Genomic DNA, 19,942 nt, shown 5'->3' with positions numbered 1-19,942 from the left:
GTACCTGCACAATGCAGCCTTCTCTCTGGCCTGGATCTGGGACGACTTGTACAAGGGAATGGAGGCTGGGGTCTCCCCAGGTCTGGGCCTGCACCCTGTAGCTGGCCGTGGCACGACACCCATCCTTCAAAGGAGTCTGCGAGGAACGAGACTTGAGGGATCCGAAACCACAAGCTCATTTCAGACCTAAGTGTGATCCACTAGGAGACTCAAAGTCAAATCAGCCGAACTCCAGCACTTTGCTCCGAGTGGTCCTTCAGAGAGAACCTTAAAACCAGAGATTGGGTTGGCAGAGGCCTCTTAGCCATGAATTGGGGGTTGACAGTGAGCCCCTTCTCAAATTTGAGACCCCCTCGAAAACCTGCAGAAACAAGCCACTGAACCCCTCTCTCCCTTGAGCAGTGTATCATAGGCCTTTCACTCCGTTGAAGAAGTAGTGGCTTTGTCAGCAATCATCTTCTGTTCAGGCTAAATTTATTTTTATGTGAAATAGAAATCAGGAAAACACCAAAATTATTTTAAGCAAAATATCAAAATTGAAATAAACCAACATATGTCTGCGAAACATGTATAACTCTCAATCAAAAATAAGTACAACTTTCATAAATTTCTTAAAATACTCTAGCATGTGAAATCTGGAAGACTTAAATAGACAGAGTTATGACATGGTTAGTTATTCTTTCTCCTTGGTCCATCCGTTCCTTAAACCTGGCCAGCTCTGGACCATCCCTTCATGAACGATGTACTCTGTCCTCCATCATCTATTGTAATGAGCAAGAGAACTGAGGGATTTTATAAAATGTCTTCTAGTATAGTTGAATAATACTGCTGATTTTGAAAGGAAACCATCTTGAATTTGCCTTCTTTACTTCTGTTCTCTTCTACCCCCTGCTCCCCACATTCCTAAGAAGTGAGGTGTTTTTTTTTTATTGTTTTAAATACCATTTCCATATTCCTAAATTTCCTTTGCAGTGGGAACTCAAATGGGATGACAATTGTCAAAGTGGCCTCAGTATTCTGGGGCTCACTACCAATGAGAGAGAGTCACAGGGTAAATGCCCATCACACATTTGTGCCTCATTTACAGGCTTTCTGTAACCCATTTTCTTTATTAGATTGTCACTTTCAGGATTGGAATCACCGCGAGCCTGTAAGATAGTCACTGATATTTTACCCACAGAAGACATGCAGTAAATAGTGCCATCGATAAATATTATTGACAAACCAATAAAGCATTTCTTGAAAACTTCAGCCTCTCATTTTCAATTCCTGTCTTCATGAACGAGGTAACATTTCTTAGAAAAACAAAAATAGGTAAAACTATCACTTCATTTGGAAAACGTTCTCAGCACTACACGAATTATGTTCCAGTTCCTTTTTTAAAAGCATGTTAAAAACTTTTGTCTCATTAGTTGGCATCAGTGTGTACGCCAACAGAGTTGCCGTTTGGGGAGTTGAAAATCTCCTTGAGACAGTTCAGGAATTTTATGGTAGTGACGACCCCACGGGCACATGCCTTTTGCATCCTGTACTCTTGGATCTTTGGAAGCTCACCTTTGTTCTCATACATAACTTTGATTTTTTTTTGTTAGTTTATTAGTTGTAAAAAGTTTCTTCCTTCCTGGTTCCTTCCATTTAGTCCAATTTGGAAATGGAAAAGTGTGTTAATTTTTTAACAAATCTTTAAGACACGCATTACTGTATTTTTATTAACTGAGCCAGATGGCTCACAGCAAATTTTCTCTGACATAAGTAATCACAGAAATCAGTTTGGGACCCAGATCTGGTATGGAAAGTGGCATGTATATTAGTGGAAAAATGCAGTTCACATAAATATGTGGGTATTTTTAGAAGTCATATTTGTTACTGTTTGGATTTCATCTTATTTTTTTGTTTTGTGTTTTTTGTTTTAGGCTAAATACACACTAAGGACATTTTTTTCCCCATCCCCCAGACCCAAACACGCAGGCTTCTTCTCAACAACCAAAACTTGTTTTCTTTTTTGCAGTTTGAAGGTTGCAAGAAGGCCTTTTCCAGGCTTGAGAATCTCAAGATTCACTTGCGGAGCCACACCGGCGAGAAGCCGTACTTGTGCCAGCATCCGGGCTGTCAGAAGGCGTTCAGTAACTCCAGCGACCGCGCCAAGCACCAGAGGACGCATCTGGACACTGTAAGAACGGCCGGAGCTTTCCGGCTTCCAGCCCCAAGCCCCGGTGTGAGGAAGTGCCCGTTTGATAGTGGGCTGGTGAAGGTGTTTGCTTTATGGTCTGCAGGTTAGAGGGGCAATGCCAAGGGCAGCAGTGGAACCTTGGTGAAGGTCCAGAAGGGGCCCTGTTTGGCTCTCTCCTCATTTTTCTGTAGTAACAAGTTATTCTAAATATTACAACTGCCCGAGACAAAGGGGTTCCTTGATTACCTCTGTGTACAAAGCAGAGGTGGGTCAGGGGCAGTCACATGGTAGATTGTAGGACAGAGAATGACTCCCAGGGATTGGGCATTAAAATAAGTATTTAAATATCAAGATTTACTAAAATAGATAATATATACTCTTGCTAGAAATAGGAAGTGGCTTGTTTTTTGTTGGTTTTACTCTGCAGCCCCCTCGCCGGCCCTTACCCTGCTTCTTTTCTTTTTGACACAAGAACCTTGAGGCTGGCATGGTTACCGAGTGTGAGGCTGGCCTTTTGCTTTAGAAACCACCTGGCATTTTCACCTTCAGGTGATCTAAAAAGAATCAGCAGATCTTTCCCCGGGGTTCAGTTTCATGATGCCTCCCGTGTGTTAACAGCCGCACATCCATTGACATAACCCCTGTGAGAGCAATGGATTTTCATCATTACACCTTAACTCTCTTCGTGTGGTAACATTTTACTCCTTTCCTAAGACTTCTGTTTGCTGTTATGTTGATTGTCTCTCTTTGCATTTCTCAAGTTTTGATGCCATTTTCCTTCCACGAGGCCAGGTAGATGGTGTGCAATTTCTCTCCACTTAACAAAGCCATCAGGATAAGTGTATTATACACATCACAGATCTCTTTTCCCACGTTCTTGCAAATAATGTATTCATGACAGTACTTTTTCAGTGTTAACATTCTGATGTCTATTATTAAACTACACCAGAATTTGAATTTTGAAAAGATACTGTTATTTCTACACACCTTCTCATACATATTTAAGATTCTTCTGATGTTATAGTTGACATATTTATTAAATTTTATATTAGTCTCTATTAGTCATATTGATAGAAGTCATTTTAGCTATATGTCACATAACCTTTCTAAACAGAATTATCTCCTAATATACATAAATGTGATGGTTTGCCTAGTAAATAGCTAGAATATAATTGGAGCAATATGGGCAGAGGATAGCCCCTTTCTGCTCTAGCTGAATTGAATTCAGTGATTTTAGAACCAACAGAATAGAATATGAAATGAATAAATTTGGTGAATAGCAGCATTTTTTAAAAGGTAGAAATAGGAAAAAAGAATAAATTATGTTTAAATGCCCTATTTTGTATGTCTAAAATGGTCTTGGTAGAATCTAATAAATTTTCCAATTTGTCATTAAACTTTATCATGGAAGAATGAACATTCTCCAGACAAGATTGTCTTGAGAAATTGCCTCTACTCTAGCTAGTTATCTGTAGTTTGAAAGAACTATTGTGAGCCTAAGTGTTATGGTTCTACAATACCCTTCTTTACTTGGAGCTAATTTTAGCTAATCAGACTACGAGCATTTTCTAAAATCATTTTGGAATTTTTTTTTTTCAAAAAATCACTTTTTAAAACTTTTGAGGAAAGCTACCACAGAGAATAATTTCATGATTCAGTTCAATGCAGTAGCTTTTAAAACCCGACTACTTTAATTTTTTTTAAAATACTGCTCTATTAAATCTTTTAAAACCATCGTTCTTCCTTTAAGATGCAAACATGCCCTCCTGCTTAAATTTTTATTGCATTAAACGAATTGGTAAGCTCTTTTAAAATCATGTAAAAATTAAACATTTGTTTTAAAAAGCAAACTGTAGCTGTTTGAAGAATGTGTTATTTGAATTCAGTCCCCCATTTCCTTTCATTAAGCACTCCTTATGCTAATGCTATCAGAATTTTGGATGAAGTATCTTTCTTCAACTCAGTGGATTCTTTACTTATAGGAAAATGATTTTCCCATAAGGATTACCGAGTTCATAATTCTAACCCTGAAAAGTTTTACCGATTTACTTCTCTATTTGAGTCTTAATATCTAAACAGGGGGAATGATTTTACAGTACACATGGAAAATATAGTTTGATAAAGCGTAGCATCTATTTAAAGCTTCAGTAATCTAAGGTAAAACGACCAGTATACCAGTAGCACTTGGACTTCACGTTGCTCTTTTGGCATACTGATCCCAGAGGGCTGACAGCAGGGGAGAGAGGGAAGCCAGCTGGGAGGAATGGTGTGTATTCAAGCCTTCTTCAAGAACATCGCAAAATCAAATGCAAAATCACATTACCCATTTCTTGTCCTTTCAACCCAAATAGTAGCATCCATAGTAATAATACAGGTATTGATTTACATAACATGTTAATATTCCTAAAGTTTTTTTTACATGCCGTATCTCCTGGAGGGCTCACAATGTGAGTTTATGTGGTCACGATATGACTGCCTTTAAAGATATCATCGAGTTCTCCCATAAAGCCAGGGCAGGATAGAGAAGGCCAGTGTGAGAACGCCGTGTAAACCCAGGAAAGATTCCCAGGTGAAAGAAAACCTTTGCTTGCCCAATAGAAACTCATGGGTGAGTGGCTTCTGCTCATATTGGCCAACCTTTTGCAAAAACTGAGATATTGAGAGCCTGGTTGGTCCACTGTGCACAGTCAGATTTCTTATATGTAACGCAGTGCCCGGTATCCCACGAAATCATGAGACCTGTTGGGTGATTCAGTCAGTCAGTCAGTCAGGGAACAGACACATCGCACTTCGAATTCATATTGGGTATGTCAAACTAAATTATATATTCATGACTTCAACTTGTGGTTGGGATCAAAAATGGCAAAAACAAAAAAGTGATCAAAAATATGGCTTTCAGCAGGACAAATAATGTAACCCACATCTATGTTGGCCCACAAAATGACAAGCATGTACATGAAAACAGAAACAAAATATAAAGAGAAAAAAATCTGAATTTTTTTTTCTGGGTTTTTATTTTGTTTCGATTGGGTGGGTTTTTTGGTCTGTTTTTGTTTTTGTTTGTTTTGTTAATGGAATAATAGCAGGTTCCTAGAGCAAGAATCCTATTTTAGAGACAGGGTTTCACTTCTCCTGACATTTCAAATCATGTAGGCACAACTCTAATCTCACCTACTGTGGTCTGAAGTAGATGAGTGACTAGAAGCTGTGATTTACAAACACGGTTTATCTTGTGATTTTTTATTGTAGTTCTTAAACAGAAAGTTTTGCTTCATTTCATAACTTAAAAGCCATACTCTGAAACCCTTGCTCTGCATTTTGTTACCGCCGCAGGAATGGGTTCTAGAGTTAGAATTGATGTGTAGTGCTCCCATTCCTTCATTCCTAATTATTATAGACCAGTCACCAGGGACGCATACGTTAAAAAGATTCTAGACTCAGCCTTAGGCTCCACACCTCACATCTCTCAGGAGCCTGGGGGAACTAAAGTAGCCAGAACTAGAGTTTTCAGTGCACCCAGCCAAGGCTGACGCATATAACCCAGGCTGAGTACTGGGACTCCTCTAAACCCGTGATCCCTGTAATAGTATTAATGTTCCTCTGCCTGAGTTTTCATGTGTCTGTTGTTTGAAAAACCCCTATTGTCTCTCACTCACCTTCCACTAATACTCGCTTTTAATTCTCTCCTTCTCTCTTTCTGAATCAGGTTTCCTCTGAAACATTCCCAGTCTTTTCTGGACTTTTCTGCAGCTTCTTTATACCTGAACTCTTAAAGAATGTGTGTTTCCTAGTTTCTGACAGTACCAAAGATTGTTTTCAGGGGAACATAACTGTAAGTATGACTAGAGATGCTTACTAATAATTTCCACATCCAAAAATGCCACAGGAGGTTTTGTGGGAAGAGTGCACCTCTCCTTGTTTCTTGAAAGTGTGCCCTCCTCTTGGCCTGGATGCAAACTTACTGAGCTTTCCAGTTAAAATGCACAAGTGTTACCCAGCATTTCACCTCTGTCAGTTGGTAACAGTTCATGCTCTAAAGTCAGTAGTCTGAGTAAATCTTCCCCAGTTACCTTTATGATTTAACTATAGCCGGTTTCTTTTTTTCTTTCTTATTTAGAAACCTTATGCTTGTCAAATTCCAGGATGCACCAAACGCTACACAGACCCAAGTTCCCTACGAAAGCATGTGAAGGCACATTCTTCCAAAGATCAACAAGCAAGGAAAAAGGTAATTTTAAACGAGAATTTATCCAGCCAGGAAAGGCACATTTAAATTACTCTTGCAGTACTGGGACCTTGTGTGGGGCATTGAAATTCTTATACTTCTCAAGTTGTTATGAGCATTGGACGCTTTGAGGAGAGAGACAAATTCCATGAAGTAATAGCAATACTATGGTTTGCATAGCTTATATAACCAGATATGAATTTTTTGGGGAGGGCTTGTATAATAAGAATCAGAGAAAATTAACAAAAGTCACCTAAACTAGGGAGTGACAAAAGGCTTTTATGGAAATTACGTCCACATGGCTAAAGAAAATTGAATTGGGATAAACAGCACAACAAAAACCCTTTCTGGAGATAAGTGCTTTTTCATAAAATATCAATTGGCTAAAACCATTTTAGTTCTGATGGAGAAGGTAGGTGTATCTCTAGGATAAGTATAGAGCATCCTTCCCTTTAAGCTTAGGGGGAAAAAAAACACGTTTCTTAATAGGTACTGTGTATGGAAATTCAAGAAAGGAATTGAACCTAAAATTACTTTGATATCACTGAGGAATTAATGCATCTTTCAAAGTACATAGAAAGCATAGTGTCTTGGATGTGGAAGAAATGTTAAAGATCGACCAGCCAACCCACCTGATGCTCTCTCTCTTGACCTCATAAGATTTCCAGCAGGTGGTTGGCCACGTTGTGCTTCCGCACCTCAAGATCTGAGGAGCTTACGACCTTTCAAGGCATTTCCTAATAACCGTGTTTGTAAGTTTTGGGATCAGCAAGTACCTTCTGACCATGGCAGAAAAACACACTGAGCTGACCTTAGCTTTTTGAGCGTTTCCTTTGTGTCGAGATGGTACTGATTCATCATGTAAGGGCCCTTCGTAACAGATGTAAGGGGAATTTAAGATTCCGCTTATGCCAAGTGATTTAAGCCCATGATGTGATTGAACCCCATGGCCGTGGTTTTCAGGTCATCAGCGCTTCTACTTAACTAGAATCGTGCATTCTTTCATGGTTTATAGGGATTTAACACTTTTATGTTGGGAAATGCTGTGTAGTCTTTTTTTTTTTTTTTAACTTGAGCTTTTTCTTCCTCGAGAGGTGTTAGCACAATGCCAGTTGAGGGCTCATATATGGAAAGAATTTGACCTCTTCCCTGTGAATGAGAAAAATGCCCGGTCGGAAGGATTTGATAGATAATCTTAATTGCATACAAACCCACTCCTGTAAGTCGATTGTTAAAATCACTTTTTTCCTCTATAAATACAATTAAGTCTCTTTCATTGGAATACAGTAAACTGATAACAGATGATCAGTCAACACGGACTAAATATATTCCTGTATTGAAGAAGAGCAAAGGAACTGCTAAGTGAATTAATAATATAAATAAAGTTGTAACGAGGATGCTTCATTTTTTAAAATAACACCAGCGTCGCATCCTGTTCACCATGTCGGCAGGACCACCGCCTAATGGCTTTTGTCAGTATCTGTGTGTGTATCTTGAGAACTTGACATTATAAGTTGTCTTTGTTTAAAAGCCAAAACCAAAACAAAACAGAATCAAAACTCTTGAGGGTTTTTTTTTTCCTAAATCTGACCATTCACCCCATCAGTTGTCTGAAATGTATGAGGTTTTACAGTAATAGCAAATCTATCATAAGATTGGAGAACAGTGTTCTTCACTGAGAAAAACAACTGTCTTGGACAGGAGAGAACACAGGTCCCACATCCGGGCGGGTAAGCACCAATTCAATATTCCACTAAAGAGAAGGTAACCTGGGTTAACAGTAGGTATGGAAACAGAATGAGATATTTTCAGGAATTACTAATTAATTGGCTTCCATTGTTCAAACACAGTGTGTCTCAGCCTCTATGTAAAGGAGGAATAGTTTTGATTGTGTGAAAGATTCTTAAAGCACTAATTTAAAAAAATCAGACCCCAAGACTACAAAATATAAATTTAAAGACAATTTACAGACAGTCTTCAACAGTCAGGCTAGGTAACAAGGATATACTTTCGAGGAGCAATATTATAACCTAATATCAAATATTGCAATATTCTCTTAATTTTGTCCACCGGAAAATGAGGTACTGTGTCTACAGTGATTTAGCTTTTGATGGTGCACCCGATTTCTTGCAAATGGGGGAGCTGGATTTGGCTGCCTTTTATTGCCCAGACTTTAGGGACAAGTTTACCATATTTACTCTCCAAATTTTAACCCGTCTTTTTAATCTGAAGATTTTAAAAATCTGTTATGAGTCAGTGATAAATTAGGCTGTGGAAACTAAAATGATGAAAGTTGCACCATCCAAGAAAAAGAGGAAATGCCACTCCCCAGAGAAGCTGTGTGAATAAACCCAAAATCAGGCAATCCACATTTTCAGACCTTGTGCCGGTGTACTGGTGTGTAATATTTACATGTTACATTGTTGTTACTAGACCTTGGAGAGATTCTAATTGCTAACTCACATCAGTGCTTGGTATTTGAAATATTTCCTGGCAGCAATAATAAAAAAAAAAAGAAGAAGAAGAAGAAACAATAAACCTTTTAAGGCAGAATTAAGATTATTTACGACTTTAATTAAAAATTGAAAACTGGCATCATTTCAAAAAAGCCTTTACAAAAATGTGAATTCATCAAAAATAACCATAAAAATTCCAAGGTGATAAAGGCACAGTGGAGTAATGGTCCCAGCCCTAGGGAATTGTTTTGTTGAAAAGAATAAAACCCTTTTCTGTCACACCCTGTTAGTCATGGACTCGTTTAATATACCCTGCCTGCCTGCTTTCCTCTAATCCTCTTTTTAACCTCCCCCTAGACACTAAATGACATTATTTTGGTCTTAACGTTGCCGGCTTTATGAGGCCCCACTCTGAAATCCGGGCCAGTGACAAGGCACCCTCAGCCATAAGACAGATGTTTATCAGGGGAGGCAGAGTCCTCATGAGTGATGCCCTGGCCGTGGGCAGATGGCCCTTCCCCACACCTGTTGCATCCTACTGAAAAACCAAAGACCTGAAAGCTTAGCTAAATGTTATTCAAGCTACAAAAAGAAAGAAAGAAGGGGGGGGGGGTAAGCTCTTCTGCAAAGGAATTGGGATAATTTGGCTCATTGCATGCAGAAAGTAACTTTTCTCTTTGCCTAATGTGTGCACACCCACACATTCCATCAGCTGAGTTACAGACTTCTTCCACTGAATGCGCCTGACAGATCGTGGGTCCATTAAAGAGAGGGCTACACGGATAAGTGAGTGGCCAGATACTCAAGTCACCAGCTATGGTCTCCGGCAAGAAGAGAATTTAGCCTGCAGAGCAAAAGGCAGAATCTGTCCTTCCGTTCTGCCTGAGAATGAGTGGCGAAATAAGAGAAAACGGAGGCAATAAACCACTTGAAATTTTCCTCAAGGCTGTGAGCTTTCTCAGAATTTTTCATTTGTACCTTGGAAGTGCCCATAAGTGGTGATGGGGGGCAGGCAGGAGAGGGGTTCCCTTCAACTCTGGCTTGTTATCAAAATGGACTTTTTAAAGCAAATGCAAAAGAATGCCGGGCCAAAAGTTAGAGACGGCACGCACCTTTTGTCCATTTCACAGCTCCACGAAGGTGCCAGACTCTGGCTGTGATTTGTGAAACGTTTAGTTAACCATCACCTCTGACCCTCCCTGGTTGACAACTTTCATTTTCGCAGCTTCAACCTGGCCAGGCTGTGATAAACCGAGCACAGCGTTCAGAACCTGTACGAATACATCATGTACTTCTCTTTCCTGTTTGGAGGGCAGCTCTGGATGGCTCTCTGGCTAAGACAGAGCCACTTACCGCCTCTCTTCCAGTAGAACTGGGGGTTCTGTGGACTCTGCTCAGAGCCACCACCACCCCATCTTGACTCAAAGCTGTGAACAATTTCATTAAGCACCACAGAGCTCACCTTGCTTTGTGCCCTTGTTGGAATCTTCAAAAACTATGTGAAAACATCTAGTTCCCCTACATAGAGGCACCGATCAGAGGGGCTGTGGAGGCTCTCGCTTTCCTCCAGCTTGTTTTCTGGTACCATCTGCGTGGAGAGATGTGCACAAGGAGCACACAATCAGAGGCCTTCTGAGACTGTGACTTTCCTTTTTTCTCTTTCGTTCTCCCTCCCACTCTCCCCCCCACCGACTCTTAATGGATTGTTGGTCATAGGCATAGATCATGGACTCGGATTTCAAGACGAACTAGCCGCCTCCTTCCTCTCACAGGTAATAAATCACATTGGAAATCATTTTGGAAGAGAGATGTTTCTATGATGTTAAAATGACACTAAGATGGGTTTTTTGTTTTTTTTTTTTTTTGTGAGTCATTCACTAACTTCTATACTTTAATGATTGTTGGTGGCAGATTGCTTCTCTCTCTCCTCAAAATGATGGTGGGCCACATTGCCCTGCCCAAATGTCCTAATGCTTTAGTTGAGAGTAACTGATTCTGAGAAAGGCACTGGATATGCTTTTAGAAGGCAAATAATTGTGCCCCAAAATAGTGATGTTAATTAATTCAATTTAAGTGATAAAAAGAAGTCATCTTAAATTTACCCCATGGCTCGTAGCCCTGATTTGAAGCAGAGACCAGCCGAGTGCAGGCTTCCAGTTTTAGGCAAGCGACTCCAGCTCTGCTTCTGAGAGCTGTGGCCACCACACGGTACTGGAGCTTTAGGAAGGACTTGAGAATCTCTGTTGGGTGTGGGAAAGAGAGTGGATCAGTTATCTATGAAGTAAGCAGTTAGCGAGGAAAAGCTTCTCTTTCTTTCTGGAGAAGATCAGAAAAACTGTCTTCAGCCTTGTAAATACAGAAAATACACCCTTAGCTACTGTCCGTTGGCCTAGAGGTCCAGGGTCTTTCTGAAGGTCTTAAAGCAGTGTTGCCCGGAGTGTGTTCTTTGGAACACATCCCACAGGATGTTATGAGATATTCCTTTTAAAAAGTTTGTTGTTGTCATGTATGTTTGGGAAATGCAGAGCTAAATGATAGTCAGGGTTTTCTTCTTGCAAGAATTCTCAGAGCCGAAGACCCTAGGATACGCTAAAGGAAAGAGAACATGAAGCATTGCTCAGAATTAGCCAACAAAATCATCTTTTTCCACAGAATGTCTCATCAAACTACTCTTCTAGTAAATTCCTTGAGAAATAATCTCAAATGATTTCATTGCTTTCATCTAACAAAAGTTTATTAAGCACCCACTGGGTGCCAGGCACTGGGCTAGACCCAAACATGCAAATGGGGACAAGACAGACGCATATTCTCTGTCTCCATTGAGCCATATTGTCTTGATGAAACCTGACAATAAAAAGGTTAATAGAAAATAAGTAGCGTAAATGCAGGCAAGGAAACAGTGTAGGGGTTGATACGGAGGTTACGAGAAGGACCTACTGAAGGGAGAAGGTCAGGAGCACATTTGCATAACCACTCTGGAGATGAGAAAAATGCATCAGCTGCACAATTTTAAAAAAGCGCTGCATAAGTCAAAGTACTATACCTTCCTGGGGGCGCCTGGCTGGTTCAGTCGGTAGAGCAGCAAGCGACTCCTGATTTCGGGGTCATGGGTTTAAGCCCCATATTGGGCATGCGATCTACTTTAAGAAAATACTGTGCCTTCCTGTTTGAACTTCAGAAGAACCTGGTAGAGTAAGGGCATGGCAGCAGAAGCCAGGATCTGCTGAGCTGTTCTCACTGCACTGTTCAGGAGCACGTCCCCACGTCCTCAATCGCAGTGGCATTCGAAGGACTGGGTGCCAGACACTGAAACGCATAGCTTTCATCTCCCACCCAAGAAAATGACTCACAGTGGTCAGCATGTGTGATTCACTGAGCCATCAGCACAGTTGAGGCCCCACAGCAGCTCTGAGTTTAGAAACAAGACCTGAAGTTGCCCTTCTGAAGATTGCATTCCAACAACACACATGGACTCATGTGCTTTCAGTATGATCAGAGAAATGCCGTGATCAAAGCCCGCAGAGAATGCTTCTGGAACATGGCGTCTGAGAGTTCCTTTGCAAATGATAGACATTCTTAGGGAGTAAAGTCTTAGGTTCTGTCGTTTGAAAGCAAAGAGGAGATCTGTGGGTTTTCATATTGTCCTCGATGACTTTACAATACTTCGTCATATGTGGCAAAGTAGTTTTATTTCTATTCTCCCTGAAAATTCTGATTTAGGGCAAAAAATGCGGGTGTTTGGCACAGCTCTGGCCAGCCGTGTAGGGAATGAGGCCCCTCTGGCAGGTGCGTTAATAAGCAGCCCGGGCAGTACAGTGCCTAGCACAGCTGCCGTATGGAAATAGTTCCTAGGTAATTGCTTTTTTGATTGATTGACAGAAGCCTTCTAAGCTTCTCATTCCCTTTCTCTTATTAGATTTTGTGAATTCTTGATGAAAATGGTTTTGGAATAAAAGCATTTAGCTCAGACTCTCTGCTGCCTAAATATATGTCCTAAAATATCATGACACAGCTCACCACAGATCTTCTCAGGCTCCGCGCTTCGTCTCTGTTCTTAAAGTCCTCGCATCCCTTGAGCAGTCACCGCTCCCTCCGCTCGTTCTCTCATCTTCCCTTTTCAGCTTCAGTTGAGCTTTGCCTTTGATATCCGTGGGCAATATTTTCCCATTTTGTTTGTATCTTGGCTCTCTGAGCTGTGAAGATTTATTTTCAGGGTGACTTCATGCCAGGGCCTGGATAAGCCTAATGTAAAAACTTCGGGTGGATCCTGGGCAGGTGGCCGTGTCTTAGAGCAGTGTTTGGATTGGATGTCAGGATGTATGGCTTCTTTTAAGCAGTGCCATGAGTTGTTTTGTGACTTAGCTTAAGTTACATGCCCCTAGTTTTTCCATTTCCCGTCTTCACAGCTAGCTTGAAAGGCGATGCAGGGCCTCAGAGGTGAAGGGGGACCTATTTCAGCAGAAGGCATTTTTCTACCACATACCTGCAATCCAGGGCAGTATATTTGTAAATGACAATGGGACAACAGTGTGCTTGCAAATACTTTCGTTCCCTGGGAACTGAATATTCTTGCGGGTGGAGTCACGGTTCAGTGATTACGATAGCCAGTCTTTCTGGGTCATGTGGATGCTTGGATGATGGTGCAAGGATGATCCACACAAGGGAAAAGAAGCTGAGACCCAAACCAGAGGGAATTAAAAACAAACTTGAGCCTGTGATATTTGGTTCTATTCAGGGGTTATTAATCTGGACTGCACCAACCATTAGGGGTGCTTCATGGCTGGATATGTTTCAGGAAACTCATGAAATCCCAGATGCTTCATGGCTGGATATGTTTCAGGAAACTCATGAAATCCCAGAAATTATATGCAAAATGTATTTTCTTTCTTTTTTTTTTTTTTGAAGATTTTATTTATTTATTTGACAGCACAAACGGGGAGCAGCAGGCAGAGGGACAGAGGGAGAAGCAGGCTCCCTGCTGAGCAGGGAGCCCGATGTGGGGCTCAATCCCAGGACCCTGGGATCATGACCTGAGCTGAAAGCAGCGGCTTAACCAACTGAGCCACCCAAGTGCCCCCAACATGTATTTTCTAGGTAGAGTCTCTGGAGATTTCACTGACTCTCCCAAATTAAGAGCCTCTCATGACAAACAAACAAAAAAACCAAAACCAAAAACAAAACAAACAAAAAACCCCCCACAACAGGACATAAGGAAACTCCGGGAGGTGCTGTACGTATCTGTTACATTGACTATGGAAATCGTATCATGGTGCATGCATATGTCCAAATCAAATTGTATATGTTAAATACATGCAGGTCTTTGTATATCAAGTACAACTCAATATAAAAGAAAAAAAGTTCAAGAAAGAAAAGAAGAAAGACTATCTGAGCCAAAAGAAATGCAGGACCCCTACTGACTGTTTCACCCAGCTTTTATTACAATACCCAAAGACTCTGCCCAACTGGGAAGAATCTATGCTTCACATGCCCTGGAGGATTGCCTCCTACTTACTGGACACTTACCGTCTATCTGATATTCTGCTAAGTGCTTGGGTATAAAAAAAATGGTAAGATACACTCCTCTCCCTCGAGGCATTCAGAGACGTCAAAGCTGGGTTTTGACAAGGGGTGGGCTGATTGCACAGACGGCGGACGGAAATGTGGAGCAGGACTAGACTGGAGGCTTGTGCACCAGTCAGGAAGGTGTGCACTCTGACGAGATGTAACGGAGGCCTGGGTGAGGGTAGTGGGCATTGGGATGAAAGTGAGTGAACAGGAAGTGATGGTGGATTGAATGCCAGGGGTGAGGGGAAGGGAAGAGTGAAGATGGTGCCAGAGTGCCTAGCTTCAGGATTAGGTGAACAGTCCCCGAGTGGAGTGTCTTCTTCCCCAGGGCAACCTCAGTCCTGTTCTTAAGGCCTATGAATTGGATCAGGCCCACTCAGAGTATCAAGAAAAATCAGCGGACTGTAGACACTAATCACATCTAAAAAATACCTTCACAGCAACACCTCGATCTGTGTCTTCTTGTATAACTGGGACAAGAGGCTAGCCAAGTGGACACAGCAAAAGAACCATCACACCCACAAACTAGAACCATTATGTTAAGATTCAACTGAGGTTACTTTATTTGAAGGTGACACATGAAAATGGAGTATGGCACACCTTCAAGCGTGGTTTATATTAGTTGCAAATTGACGGCTCACTAGGAAAACAGAAGGAGGTTGATTATTGGATATACCTGGTCCTACCCCTTTGCAGGATACCTTTGACCATTCAAAGCAAATATGTTCATGCCAACTAATTTACAGACACTGCTAAGAGAGCAAAAGAGGATTATACTTCAAGTAAATAAGCAGATACTTTTTACAAACATTTTGGATTGTATATCAGAGAATTTACAGGATCATGTAAGTTTAGTATAATACATTAACTTTTAAATCAGTCATTATTATCCTTATTTTATATCCCATGTTTGTTACTACAGTGTGTTTATATCATACTAAATGAAATAAGGACCGAAAAACACTTAGTGTGCTGCCTGCCGCATTATGCATGCCCAATGAAGGTTAGATATCACTACAAGAATTACATCATGTTGTCTATTAAGAGTTTGTAAGAGGGGTGGCTGGGTGGCTCAGTTGGTTAAGCGGCCGACTCTTGATTTCGGCTCAGGTCATGATCTCGGGGTCCTGGATCGAGCTCAGCACTTGGCAGGGAGTCTGCTTGAGCATTTTCTCTCCCCACACATGCTCTTTCTCTTTCTCTCTCTATTTCCCCCACTACCCCTCCCCCAAATAAATAAATCTTAAAAAAAAATGAGTTTCTAAGACAGAAGACGGGTGATTGTTGAAATTTTAGTAAGTCGGTTTTCTCTACTCCAGACTCCTCCATTAATTTATTTTTCCCTCAAAGAGATTTTAGCTGTTTAAAAATGATACCTAGAAACTGAGGTCATGACATAATTGTACATTGTTTATATTATCCACCTTGCTCTTTTCTCAGACAAGAAACACATTTGTAGTCAGGTGTACATGTTTTAAGATCTTGACCAGACAAGCTGACTGTCCTGAGGTCTATTTTCATCCAAAGAATTCATATCTCTGGGTCGGAAATCCCTGCCGTTTGTCAGCCTGCCCATAGATATTGTTGCATGAGTGAGAAATGGAGGGTTAGAGATTTCATGCTGAGGAATTTTGCTTTCATGCCCATTTTAGACCTTGGTTGTTTCGTGACTGCCTTTTCTAAATTGACAGAAGACTTCTCATTCTTTCCTTATTCTTATAGTGATTGACTATTTTATTTCCTCTCGTGTGAGTTCTCTGCACATTTCTCCTGTCCACACACAGACTTCTGCGTCCTAGACCTGGATTTGAAGGCCGGCGTCACTAGGTTTAATGAATGAATGACTTAACATCTCTGAGCTTCAGGGTCTCCTTTGTGAATTGGAGATAGTAGCAGCAAGCCTGTAGGTTTGTTGTAGTTATTAGTGAGAAACCATAAGCACAGGGCTTGTGGCAGTCCTAAGTGTAGTTCAGCCCTTGGAGGAGGGAGCCGTGGCCTCAGGGGTGGGAGTTAATACTGAAAGGTGTTATGGTAGAGAGGAAACTGGTCTGCCATCCTCCACCGCTGCTGAGGAAACTGGGGTCCAGAAGCAAAAGTCAGAAAATAGGAAGAATTATCTAAGTGGAGCAGAGATTTTTCCTACCCTGGCTGGTTTAGTTGCATTCTGGCCTGAGAGGTTAGAGAACTTGACGGGTCGTCGTTTGAGCCTTCTGCAAGGCTCCGAATGGTTCATCAAGTGGAATCCAAACTCTAATTCAGATGGTTTAATGGTGATTGTGGTCATAGTGATAATAAAGACAGGGTCTTATTTTGCCACCTTTAATGCTTTGACATTTCAGAGCCATTTTGTATACGTTACCCCATTTTATGCTTCTGGCCTTTAGAATCAGGGTACATTTTTTATTACGACTTGTACTCTCTTTAGTTTGTTTCTGAGAAATGAGAAAGTTTAGAAGCAGCGAGGGAGCCAAGTATGATGCCAAAAGGTGGTATGCTGTTTTTCTACAAGCCCAAAGACCTACAGAAATGTGCACCCGAGTTCGTTAATACGGACGAATGCAAAGCTGTCTGTTAAGTCTTGACATACTGTTTGCAATCTTGGCATTCCACAGAACGTTTTGGCAAAAGATTATTCTTCCACCCGACAATCCAGAGCCCTCTTCATAAACTCTAGCAAAGTGTCATGTGACATCTTAAATGCTCACGCTTTCCGCTGTTTGTCGAGTACAGATGAACTCTTGAGTTAACTGTTAGGAGACTGCGCTCTGTAGGGCTGCTCTTTTAACTGGAATAGAAAGATGTTTTCCCTGAGTGGCTTTTCGGGCTGGGTGCTTGCTACACTGCCACTCCACGGGGCCAGCTGTGGGCACAGCTGTAGTCCGTCAGAATTATAAGCATCTTTAAATGTAATCACATCCCTCCAGCATGGGGAATCACATTTAGAAAGTCCCAAAAGATAATCATAAAGCCTCTTCGTGAAATCTTAAGCTTTCTGACAATGAAGACAATCTCTGTTTCTGTCATTTAATAAACCTCATAGGCCCAAACATTCTTTATATTTTATTTCGGTAGCTCAAAAACTTACCTTCTCCCCAGTACACCCACATGTGAGCCCTATTCTGTCTTCTGAGGAGGCTTCTTTTCCTTCACGACTTGCCTGATCTATGGAGGGATTCTGCACTAATCTATCTAGTTGCCTGCAATTTTTTCTAATTACCCAGCTTCCAGATTTTTTAGCATATGGATCGCATTCCTTCCTACTCTTTCCGTTTTGTTCAGGCCACGGGAGAGTGTCAGCTAGGGTCCCGTGAGACCCGCATGTCATTTATTGGCTGTTGAGGCAAGCATCGAGGTTGAGAAAGTTGACAAGGGAACTGATGTTAACGGGCCTTCTGTGCCACACTGAGATGTTCAAACATAGACCGTGGTCAGATCCATGATTTAGAAAGATAATTATGATGGCAAGGTGGGGGATGAATTGGGGGTTTAGGGTGAGAGGAGACAAGGCAATTAGTTAGGCTGGCGTATTTCCACTAATCAATATTCTTTAGATACAGTGGCTCCTCCAATGAGGACTGCCTCCAGCTGAGCTGTCATCAGCTCTAGGATTCTCATTCTTGTCCAGAATGCTACCATGAGAGACTTTGTTAAATATCCTGTTGAAGTCTAGCCTCGTTATCCATGCAGCTTTCACATAATGGCATCAAAAAAGGAAATAAGGACTCTCCGGTTGTTCTCAATATTCCTATCCTGGCTCCTATTGACATCTTTCCTTTTGAACTGCTCACCAACCTATAATTCTTTCTAGAATCTTTCCAAGCATGAATTTTAAGGATTCTGGTGCTCAGTGCATTACTAGGCTTTATCTTTTCTTTTTCCCCCGCGTTGGAATTTGAGGTATGGATTTCTCTTTCTCCATTTTGGGGGCCTTATGTCTTGATACCTTCTTAAAGCATACTTTTATAACTGTATTCACAAATGTTTTTGGTAGCAGAGAACTTTGCATTCCCTGACTAGCTAGCTGAGCTCTCTGGCTACTTTCTCTCCTGTGGTTGGCTTTACTCCCCTCCCACCCTACTTCCGGCAATTAGTTTTCTAATATTTCCCATTTGGCATTCTCACCTATGGGAAGTATAAAAGCCAGGTAGTAGCAGAGTTGTGAAAGACTTGCTAAACACCAGTGCATATCTTTCCATATAGTTTTCTATCATATATAAACATATGATGGGGTCCCTATGTTTTTATTCTTTTTTACTCGGTGGTGCATAGTAACGACCACTGACATGAGGAGTTTGCCTTACTCAGTATTTGCAAGGACATCATTGGGCTCTGAAAAAGGAAGGTCAGTAGCGAAACAGGTCAAGAGGTGGCAGAACATGTCAGATGAGAAGCTCTGTATCACAGTAGCTTTGGGCTAACCTAGCCCACAAGCACTGGCTATAGGAATTTGGATAATATTTACTCACTGTCAACTTTGAATAAATTGTACTTTGAGATGACGGTGCAAAGGGCATCCTTGACATTTCCTCATCTGTACATAAGCAAATACAAAAATCAGATTTCATTCTGTGTATTCAGAATAGCAATCAAGGATTGCTTCTTTTTAAAAAATAATCTTGTTCTTTTATATGGAAAAATATGTACAAGTTCCCCAATTTCCAGGTCATAAAGACTCAAGACATATTAAGGTGCTCTAAGTCATGGCATAATCAGCAGAGGAACCTAATGCTTCCTATTTTCCCCACCTCCCATGTCTACCTCCATTATGAGCCCCTTCCCCTATCAGGATGTTAAGATTGAAACTGACCAGAGACCTTAACACAGCAAAACACTCACAAACTCAGTACTAGTTCTAGCTTTTCAACTGTCAGTGATAGTAAGAAGAAGTAAGCTGGCATTTAAAACATGCAGTAAGGGGGGGGGGCACCCGGATGGCTCAGTCAGTTGGCGTCGGACTCTTGGTTTCAGCTCAGGTCGTGATCTCAGGGTGGAGAGATGGAGCCCCGCATTGCGCTCTGCGCTGGGCTCGGAGTCTGCTTGAGATTCTCTTTCTCACCCTCTGCCCCTCCCCCAACTCATGCTCATGCATGCTCTCTGTCTCTGTCTCTCCCAAATAAATAAATAAATAAATAAATAAATTATTAAAAAAAAAAAAAACATGCAGGGGCGCCTGGGTGGCTCATTTGGTTGAGCCTCAGAGTCTTAATTTCTACTCCAGTTATGATCTCTGGGTCCTGGGATTGAGCCCCCAGTCGCACTCTGTGCTGAGCCTGGAGCCTGCTTAGAATTCTTTTTCTGCACCCCGCACCCACTCACACGCATGTGCTGTCTCTTTCTAATAACAAAACAAAACAAAAATAAAACCCATGCAGTAATGACATAATAGATAGAATTACCCATTTTTATTTTCTTCCCTTATGAAGTAAGAGTTCAAAGGAAATGGTCAAAGAAATAGTAACTGTCAAACACGTGGGTAGCACGGTTTCCTGGGCATTTTTATGGCTGTTCACCTCTTGAATCTTCACA

At 41.3% G+C, this 19,942-nt stretch overlaps 1 protein-coding gene across 1 annotated transcript in view; it reads left to right on the top strand.

Annotated features, from left to right (window-relative positions):
- Window positions 1-19,942, top strand: part of GLIS3 (GLIS family zinc finger 3) — a 429,193-nt gene that overhangs the window by 327,339 nt on the left and 81,912 nt on the right. Inside the window, exons 4-5 of the mRNA XM_040620298.1 lie at window positions 2,009-2,170; window positions 6,288-6,398. Of these exons, the coding sequence (XP_040476232.1) occupies window positions 2,009-2,170; window positions 6,288-6,398 (273 nt within the window). The remainder of the gene's footprint in view (window positions 1-2,008; window positions 2,171-6,287; window positions 6,399-19,942) is intronic.

The sequence above is a fragment of the Ursus maritimus genome, unplaced genomic scaffold (genome assembly GCF_017311325.1).
Source record: "Ursus maritimus isolate PB19 unplaced genomic scaffold, ASM1731132v1 scaffold_34, whole genome shotgun sequence".
NCBI classification, from domain to species: Eukaryota; Metazoa; Chordata; class Mammalia; order Carnivora; family Ursidae; genus Ursus; species Ursus maritimus.
Note: the sequence above shows the minus strand (reverse complement) of the source record. Positions and strands in the feature narration are given on the sequence as shown.